General features: G+C 37.8%; 1 protein-coding gene across 1 annotated transcript; it reads left to right on the forward strand.

The window, feature by feature from the left end:
- Positions 1-1,292: 1,292 nt before the first annotated feature.
- Positions 1,293-8,505, forward strand: LOC135209975 (uncharacterized). The gene is made up of 5 exons (XM_064242699.1): positions 1,293-1,370; positions 5,200-5,306; positions 6,895-6,976; positions 7,343-7,482; positions 8,396-8,505. The coding sequence occupies exons 1-5, from the start codon at positions 1,300-1,302 to the stop codon at positions 8,503-8,505; spliced, it is 510 nt and encodes a 169-aa protein (XP_064098769.1). The 5' UTR covers positions 1,293-1,299.
- The last annotated feature ends 1,891 nt before the right edge of the window (positions 8,506-10,396 follow it).

Consider the following 10,396-nt stretch of genomic DNA (forward strand, 5'->3'; position numbering starts at 1 on the left):
AGGCCGCCAATATTGATGTTCCGGAGGAGGTAATGAGCTTTTTTTTTATTAGATATATTAGTTGTATTGTGCGTTATTTATTTGTTGCTGTAGTGCTTGTATTTAAGTTGTGCTTGTATGGTTGGAAGGTCGTTGGGCTTGTGAGTTTCTGTTGTTGTGTGTGAGCTGTTGTGATTTCTTGATGTTTGCGGGTGACTGTATATAATGGACTTGTAGTGTTGTTGTTTTGATGTTCGTCTGTGCGGTGATTTGTTGTGATGAGTTATTGTGGGGTTGTAGTACCTGGTTGATTGTTTTGTGTTGTGTCTCGACGACCTTATCCAGCGGACAGCACAGCTTCTCGCCCTGAAGTCAGTCATTGATGGTGGGTACGAGTGTGTTTTAATTTCGTTTGTGTCTGTAAGTGAACCACGGTCCAGATAGACCGTGAGGTGAACCAATTATTGTCCTGTCTCATCAACGTAATGTTAAGGGGAAAGTGTGGTTGTGGGAACTTTTGAGAGCCAAGATTAACGTAACTGTGGGGAGATTTGCTAGTTTTTTTGTTTAGCTTTGATTCCTCCACACTGTATTTGCCTTTACCTCGTTCGTCTTCTTCCTAATAGCTATACCATTCTTTGGAAGCTTGACTTTCAAGTCAAAATGGCCCTTGGGGGCTTGTTCCATATGAATAGATTTCATATTCTGAATAATAGTAATATATTATATGCTTGTATATATATAGTATGTATGTATATTATATATATACATATATATGAATACCCCTTGATGTTAAAAATGCCACAGAAAAAATTCACACGACAGAACTATACATTTCAAACAACAAGTGTAAATAGCATTTTTATGGGCCTTTCTAATTTTTTATTTCACATATATGTATTTAAGTATATGCATATGTATTTAAGGATACCATTGCCTTTCCCATTTAGTTTCCCTTGAGTTTTGCATTTGTTGTTGAAGCTGTTACGGAGGCTATAAGGTATTGTGTAATTATACATAATCTAATTTTTCTAGTCGTCTTAAATTCTTTTCCTTGTTAGCTAAAGAGCCTTAGATTTCATTCTAAATGTTCGAAACTCACGAAAGTTCAAGGTGAATTAATATGCTGGTCAATTATCGTATACTAGGCCTTACTCAGTCACCAAACTGAAGGTTTAAAGCAAAAATCTAGTGAAAAATATGAAGTTCTTCACTGTACTGTTAAGTTTCAGAGGATGTGACTTGATTTATTAATGTAGCAAGAGTAGATAAAGGAAGTTTATATATGATTGCCTTACAATATTTGAGGTATGGTTTTGAATGTATCTATGGTTGACTCACTCCGTGTTTGCTCTTCTTCCTAGGTCTGACATGGATGACAGCGAGGAAAGGTGAGTTATGAAGGATATATTTCCTCTAGGGTGTTAGTACTACCATCAGTGCACTGTTGACATTACTTAATGTACTTTGCAGTGTCCCTTCGTTCTCCTAGCGGTAGCCACCCCTTTCATTCCCTTTACTGTACCTCCTTTCAAATTCTCCTTCTGCCATCTTACTTTCCACCCTCTCCTGTGAATTGTGCAAATGCGAAGTTGTCCTCCTGTTACACTGTTGAAATCCCTTTTCTTTCAATTTCCCTTTCGATGGTGAATGTCCCAGAGCAAATAACACGCCCGCAGTAAGAGAAACTCGTGAGCAGCCCAGTAACTGCACTGCCGGTAAAAGTCTTCTCAGCTGACACAAGCCTTCAGTTTTAAATCACAACAGAATTTATAGTTCGTCAACATCGTACGTTCTTTGCTTTCATAATAACAAGACAACTCATTATTCATGCCGTTCATAAGATCATTATCATCTCGAGTTATCTTCTCTCGGCCTTGTGTCGGAATTTACGCTTATTGCTAAGATACGCAGCTGATTACAAAGGGGCGCAGCAGAGAAAATGCCTTCATAATTCGCAGTTATATACTCAAAGGGTTGATTATTTTAAGAAGAAGAAAAATAAAACAAATCTCAAAATACTGACTCTACCCAGTTGAATTCAGATTGACGCAAAAATTTATTTCCTTTTTAACTTATGTGTTGATACACAAGTTTCTTGTGATTCACATACGTACACTCGGCAAGGAAAGTTAAGATACAGTTTTTTAAATCTTCGGACATATATTGTTCAATAATGCCACACCTGGCAACTCTTGAAAGGGGGCGGAGCTTCAAAATCATAGCGTTTGTTGCTTTCTATATTTCCATCAACTTTACACCATAAAGATTCTGTTGAGGTCCTACAATCATTTATACTTGAATGTAGAAACAGGCTCTATATTATTCGTTAATGTTGGTTTGGTAACGTCAGTTCACGGTAGAATATCGATCATCCTTTTTTAAAACCTACTGTGAAACCTTATTTATAAGTAATGTTTGACACTAAACTGACGTAAAATTCATACGTAATTAAAGTCGGATCTTAAACAATGAGAGAAAGGATTTTAAAATTTGGGCAGTACTTGTGGAAATCGTGAGGAACGATACAGTAAGAATGAAATATTATGACGATAGAGAGAGAGCGCGCAAGCATAGGCCTATCGATAGAGATACTTAATTCATTATATTTACTTTGAGAGATTGAATGATATTTTTTCAAATGTTTCAAAAGTGGGGAAGGGAGAGAGAGGAGACGAGAGAGAGAGAGAGAGAGAGAGAGAGAGAATTATAGTACTGGTGACGGACTTGTGACGGGGGAAAGGCAGAAGAAAATATAATGAATTAAGTATCACCATCGATAGGCCTATGCTTGCGCGATATGATGACTGCCAAGATCGTGCTGCACTATGGTAGATAAAATTTGAAGGATTATAATATTCAAGTTAATTCTCTAAGAAATTCATATCCATTCGACATTTGCCGTAGATTTCAAAGATTGTAAAAAGACGTGGAAAATTTTAGACACAGGGTGCGGTCATTCTTGCTCTCTTGATATAGTCTTTACTTTTGAAAATCGGGTTTCATCCACAAATCATTCACGAAAAAAGCTGTGTTAAGTAAAAATATTTATTACCACAAATAACTCTATATGTATTGCACAGGCAATTATAGTTTTATATCGTGGGAGATCTTTCAGGCTCGCGGCAAAGAAATGCAGTCGTGTAAGGCTGTAGGCTACTACGAACTGCTTTGTAATGGGAGCATATAACCAGAAAATCATTGAGTTGACATGCTACTTTAACCTTTATTAAGGTTTATGTTTAAAGACAGTAGCTTTGTAAACAGCAACTAGCATTCGATCCATATCAACGTCAAAGTAATCAAAGTGTGAAATCCGTTACTTTAGCCAGTATCCAGTGACTTGCGCTTTCCCGCTCGAAGTTCTAGGGCTCCTCCTCACATCATAGTAAACGCTCTTGCGGATGCACTAGATGTGTTCACCCTACCTTAGCCGTCGCAACATTGAGTGCCATTGACGTCAGCTAACTTCAATCGCTTTGGAATACAAACATAAGTTTGTAGAACTAAAATAATTGCATTCACCACTTACGATGATGCAATATATCCCCGTTCATGAAGCAAAACGAGTAAATATTGTCGTCGTGATACATAGTACTAAAATCAGAAATTCACATTCTATCTACCAGATCTCTATGAACGAATCCATCTGAGAAATTCCAATTACTTCGGACATATATCGTGTTTTTAAGTATCTGAATGGTTTTGTTTTTCAGTTTTAACTTATGATATAATTTGCAGTATATTTTCATATTCTAGAGTAAATTTAGCGATACTATGTCTTTTCAGTAAAAACAAATGGGAAATTGGATGAACGAAAGCTAATGAAAACTGTATCTTCAGTTTTCTTGTCGAGTGTACACTCGACAAGAAAAGTAAAACTATTGAATTTTAGTATCTCTATCGATAGGCCTATGCTTGCGCGCTCTCTCTCTATCGTCATAATATTTCATTCTTTACTGTAATGTTCCTTACGATTTCCACAAGTACTACCCAAATTTTAAAACCCTTTCTCTCCTTGTTTAAGATCCGTCTTTAATCACGTATGAACTTTACTTCGGTTTAGTGTCAAACATTACTTATAAATAAGGCTTCCCAGTAGGTTTTAAAAAAGGATGATCGATATTCTACCGTGAACTGACGTTACCAAACCAACATTAACGAATAATATAGAGCCTGTTTCTACATCCAAGTATAAATGATTATAGGGGGGGGACCTCAAAAAACAGAATCTTTTAGGGTGTAAAAAAGTTGATGGAAATCTAGAAAGCAACAAACGCTATTTTTTTGAAGCTCCGCCCCCTTTCAAGAGTTGCCAGGTGTGGCATTATTGAACAATATAAGTCCGAAGATTTAAAATAACTGTATCTTAACTTTCCTTGCCGAGTGTACATCTGTATCGTCCTATTACACCTCCGAGCTCCGCCCACATTATAGCTTTTTAATTTACCCGCCAATCCTGCTTCCTTTCTCTTAACTTTCAGCGCCTCAGTGGCGTGATGGGTATGGTCTTTGCCTGCCACCTCGGTGGCTGCGAGTTCGATTCTCCGGCATTCCACTGAGGGGTTTGAGATGTGTATTTCTGGTGATAGAAGTTCACTCTCAACGTGGTTCGGAAGTCACGTAAAGCCGTTGGTCCCGTTGCTGAATAACCACTGGTTCCATGCAACGTAAAAACACCATACAAACAAACAAACAATCAATTTCTCCCAACTTTCTGTCTAACCTCTGCTTATTTCCTTATGCAACTCTGATTTTGTTTATTTCGCCTTTAAATCTTTGCACTTCATCTCATTTATTAACTGGATCTCCTTGTCTCGCTGTACAGCTAACTACATCTCTCTTTTCACTTTTATATTGCTAATTGGTCAAGTACCCCAGTGCCAGGTTTTATAGCCTGAACATAAACGCTGCATTTGTGTACTGATTTATTAAAAAGCCAAACCTTAGTTAGTAGAGTTACTGAATGTTCCTACGTAGCATTTATACCGATTAAATTTAGGTGAGAACATCTGTCAACTTACGAAGTATTTTGCTCAGTTGAATGTATTAATTACCTTGGATTCACCGCCATATATAATTCATAGTTTTATTTTCTCATTTTCACGTTTACAAAGGTAATTTAGACGCCTTCTACTGTGTGAAGCAAAGGTATCCTTTGCGATAGTACTATCAGGCAACTATTTAGATATTTTAAACTCTTCTTCTGGCGATTTTCAGGGGATCCTTTTTGTCATCGGAAGACGCGGCGCAGAACATAGACTCAGTCTTTGCTCAAATCGGTTTCGGTCGATGGCAGCTCATCCAGATGGCTGCTGCGATGCTGAGTGAGTATAATACTATTGTCTTTGCTCTTTTATACATAATAAAGTAAACATAATAATAATGATTATCTTAACGACACTGCTCCACTGTGAGAAACTGAAATAATAATCTAACAGTCATTGTAACCTAAGTGGTTCAAAGAATTATACCTGGTATTATATAGTATCAAGGGGACAACTATATTGTTTTCAAAGTACTATGTCGAACAATTGTTTTGGAATCCGCTGGCACGAAATGTCTCAGAAATTAGGTGAACGAATGCTGGCGGAAATTTGTCGTACTAAAGTTTGTGATACTAAAGACTTCTCCGTTGTTATTCGTCCCTCCCTGAAATTTGTTCCCGTGCAAATTGCTGTTTAACTTTTGTTTCCGTCCTTAGAAATTTGAATCGAGAGCAGTTTATCTAAATGAGGCCTTGCTTTTAAGTCTTAAAATGACTGCTTTTTCCTACCACAAGGTGGCATTGCTCTTCATCTGCTAGAGGCAATATCTTCTGGTCACACTTCATTTAAGGTCTTGGGGTTCAGTTATCCTGTAAATGCTTTTCTCTTTCTTTCCCCTTTATGTAATTCAACTTGGTATTTGCTGTGCAAACGGTTATTGTTGTGAAAATACAGTGAACTCGCATGAGTAACTGGGATGTAAGAAAGTAATTTCTGTTCAAAGAAACACTATATTCAAAACATTATCTCTCTCTCTCTCTCTCTCTCTCTCTCTCTCTCTCTCTCTCTCTCTCTCTCTCTCTAAATTAACTAACAGTTTTTTTATAGTATCCATGCTCAAGTGTATTCAATGTGACTTTTAAAATGTTTTTGCTTGGCTAATCAGAGTTTCTCCCTCTAATTATAAACAGACAATATAATTTGGACTTGTGTTTATGAACAGTTCACTCGAATTGAGCAGTGTAGGAACGCTACGTAAGAATGGTAGAACTTTATAAAATTGTAACGCGACACTAACAAGAAGCCACTGTCAGAATCTTTTTGGATTTGAATACACGCATACGTAGGCAGTTTCTAAACAGCTCTTCTGCTCTGGCATGAGGATGAAGCCGGTTATGATACACAAATTGCATGGCATAATATTTGTTTATGGCATGCAAGCGTACACGAACGAGTGAAAGCTACACAGTAGCCTTTTAAGGGCAACGAGCTGACGAAAGAAGAAATTTGAGCATCCATAATGACTTGGTATAATATGATGATCATCAAAGAAGAAATGTAGAAACTGACCAAGCTTATTAGATATTTAAATTAGGGCTAATGAGCGAAGAAAGAACAATCTGGCATTGACATTAAGCCGCAAAGCGCCAGGGGAGTCTCAGGAGCCAAAAACAAGCAGTTCAGAATGAGTGGTTAACTCACAGGCAAAATCGTGCGTAGAACCAAACATTATTGCGAATGAAGAACAGAAGGCCGTCAAGGGACATCGTCAAGAATATGAAAGGGCGTAGATGTACAATTTTTTTTTCTTTTTTTTTTATAATTGCATGAGTTTAAAGGTTAAATTTGTAACGAACATTATGGTTTTACTCAATTATCGGTATTTCAAGATTATGCATATATCACGTGACACGTCATTGTTTTTCAGGTTATGCCGCCTTAGCACCTGGCCTTATTGGCTCAACGTTGACAAATGCGCCTATCGCCTACAGATGTGGCGACGACGATATGTAAGTGTGGATTCCCTGTTGGTTTGGAGTAGTGACTGAGCGCGCAAAGTGACTCGTTTTAACTAAAAATTTGTTCTTTTATTGACGTAGCTAGACATATATCATGATGATGATCAGGTTTCAAAGAATCTTACCATTGTTAGAGATTAAATGCTGTAAACAAACACATTTTATTATTTATATCTAATAATCACCTTGTCGCTTGAGTTGTAAGATTGTAGAAATGACACACGTGCGAGGATTCGTGGAGCTTGCTTGTTTTGAAAAAGGTTCTGTAGTGGATTCAAATAAATAAAGCTGTAATGAAAGCAGAAAACATGACATCCCCAACTGCCTTTAGTAACTTCTGTTACTTCTCCTATTAAGATATGAATCGTCGAGGCCTTTTGACAATGAGTGTCATTACAAGTACTACGACTCAGACAATGCCACATTCCATAATGAAAGTGGCACTGCGAATGTCAGCGTGAGTTGTAGCCAGCCAACGTTAGCTTCTTCATATAATGGTAGGTGAGAGGAAAAGCAAACATTCAACTTGTTTGAAAATGACCTGTTCGGGTGTGATAAAGCTCACGTATTAACTATAGGCTACTGTCGTATTGCACATTCAGTCACGTAGATAATTGAAATGATTTTGGTATGAGAGTTCCAGTCTCTGTGATCAGCAACCACAGATAGACAGATACTTAACTACTACAGGTCTTGAATGCTAATAGAAAGGGGAATTATATTCTCACATCAACGCAATTATAGATAGGGACTTAGATACAGTTATAGTTATAAAAATAGACACTAAAAAACCCTTAAGATCTAAGTACTGTTGTCTGTGAGCCAGTTTCTGTAAGGAGCTGTAGCGCTTTTTTTTTCGATATTCTCATTTTGTAACAACCAATATGTAAGCATATTTCGAAAATTACTCTAGGTGTTTACTGGGTAATTGTTAAAATAATTAAATCATTATTGTCTTAGGCAACTTATCGAGGTTAATTATGTTTGTTCCCTTTCTCTTGGTGAATTATATTTATATCTACTTTTCTTCACTTGATGATGAACACTTTTATGGGTGTAAGTATATGTATATAACAAAGAAATATAACAGAATTTTCTGCGTGTGAGTCCAGAGTAAGATTTTCCTTTAGTATATGAATTAAGCGCAACTGAGGTGCACATAATTTCCAGAGTAGCTACCAGCACACCTGTAAGAAGCGTCCTGAGCGAGTATCGTGTTTTATAGTCTTTGGTACGGCACTTCTCCCACTGTTCTGTGTACCTAGTTGTAATTCTAATATTCGATAAAGTTTGGAAGGCATGTCATGCAATTCTACCTCAATGTAATTTTCATCCTTTTACCATGCACTCCGCATGACTTCCTCCTCATGAATTACGTGAGTGAGTACACAGCTTTTTTTTTTCCTTTAGGTACAGCCTCCGCCATGATCATTGAATCCAACACTTCGAGTCCGCCTTGCGTTGCGTGGGATTATGACAATACGGTTTTTACTTCGACCGTTTCGATGGAGGTAAATTGATCTGTTTTATTCATCACTTTGAATTCTGGCAAAATGCCAGGACCGGTTATTTTTTTTATGGCAATCGGCGTGAGAGGGCTAAATGCTTCATTGACGTCTCAATGCTTCATAGACGGCCTGGCTCCATTTTACTCTTATGTTGGACGTTTCCATTTAGATGGAACATTGTTCCCGCTTTATGGAGGAGTACGATGGTAGTTTAAATTTGATAACGTCTTCGAGGGTTGCATGAAAGAGAGTAAAATTGGTGGAGGGATAAATGGGAGTGGTATGATGGTTGGTGGGCGTAAGCATATGGGTGTTGTCTGTTGTGGCGATCGCCTAATGAGTCAGTGGCGAGAGTCTAAGAGTTGATTTGGCAGCTGTCTTATCCATTGATGGTCAGTTGATATTGTGTGATTTGATTGATTTTGATGTAAAGTTGTTGTGCATGTGTCTGTCTGGTTGTGATTAAGTTGAAAAGGTTGGTTGTACATTTTGGTGTCTGTGAGTTGGCGGTTTGGGAGACAGTATTGGTGGTGGCGGTTTGTTGTGCTGGGTTGGAGTTGTCGTTGATTTGTTGTGTTGTTTTTGTAAGGTGACCAGATTTCTGAGACAAAATCCGGGGACGTTTTTGGTTCAGAGGCATAAAAACCTCCAAAACATGATGAATTTTTGTCACTGAAAAACCAAAACGAGGACACTGCAGCCCTTACCATTCATAAAGCAGCATTCAAAAGTTTCTCTCATTCTATTATCCAAAATTGCAAAGGAATTGAATAAAAATTCAGTCTTATCAAATCAAGGTAGGCTATACCCTAATTTAATGACTACTTACCAGTGATTGAATAGTTATCAAATTATATCTACAGGCAAGGCGCCGCTGGATGGCAGCAGAGTGGTGATAGCTGGCTGCTGGCAAGAATTAAGGCAAGACAGGAGGGAGTCAGGGATGTGCATGACAATACTGATGATGGTTTGGCAGGAAATTTGGTTTTATGTTCTTGGAAGGTCATCTTGCAAATTATACCGTGGAAAGCTGTTTTTCATCTCTTAGTTATATACACTACACTGTGCAGTGTAAGTAGTACGGTGTGTAGCTGTGTATAGTTTGGTCAACATTTTTTTTCCCCTGTATCCAATTTCGGATCTTTCAGTCAAAAATCAAGGACATTTCCAGGGACAGCAGTAGCCGGGGACAGGTAATTGAAACCGGGGACGTCTTATCACTCTATGTTTTCGAGCTGTTGGTATTTGTTTGCGTGGTGATTGGGGTGTTGTTTTTTGAGTTGTATGGTTTTGGTGCTTGTCTGTCTTGTGTGTTCTGTATTCGGTAAGCCAATTGTCCTGCGTGTATTTAGTAACATGAAGAGGAAATTGTGGCTGAGGGTCTTTAGGGAGGTGGTACGGTTAACGTAACTGTGGGGAGCTTTGCTTGCTTTGTTGCTTGCTTGTGATCCCACCACATCTTGCTGTTCTTGACAGTCAAGTCAAAATCGCTCTGTCCAGTCAAAATGGTTCCTGGTTCCTAATTGCTCACGCCACAAACACAGTTGTGGGCACATCACACTATTTATGTGAGGTGAAAAGCTGTATTCCCTTGTTTACACATTTTTTAGTTTATCTTATGCTACTTCAAACTGTTTACTTTAATTCATGTCTATTATCCTTTTCTTGCAACAATAGTACCCCCAAAAAATGAGAGATGTTTCTAAATTAGATACAACATTAATGATTTAAGACATTCTTCTTCTTACATGGGTACATTAAATGATCTCAGATCCCAAAACCTTTGCCTTTGGAGAGTCATGTTCCTTAGTAAAGGATATTGTACTCAGTGGTTGTCTCGATTTGCCATAATTTTCATCTGTGAAAAAGTCAAGATTTATTTTCTAAAATCCCTTATTAAATC

This window comes from Macrobrachium nipponense, chromosome 39 (genome assembly GCF_015104395.2).
Source record: "Macrobrachium nipponense isolate FS-2020 chromosome 39, ASM1510439v2, whole genome shotgun sequence".
Taxonomy (NCBI): domain Eukaryota; kingdom Metazoa; phylum Arthropoda; class Malacostraca; order Decapoda; family Palaemonidae; genus Macrobrachium; species Macrobrachium nipponense.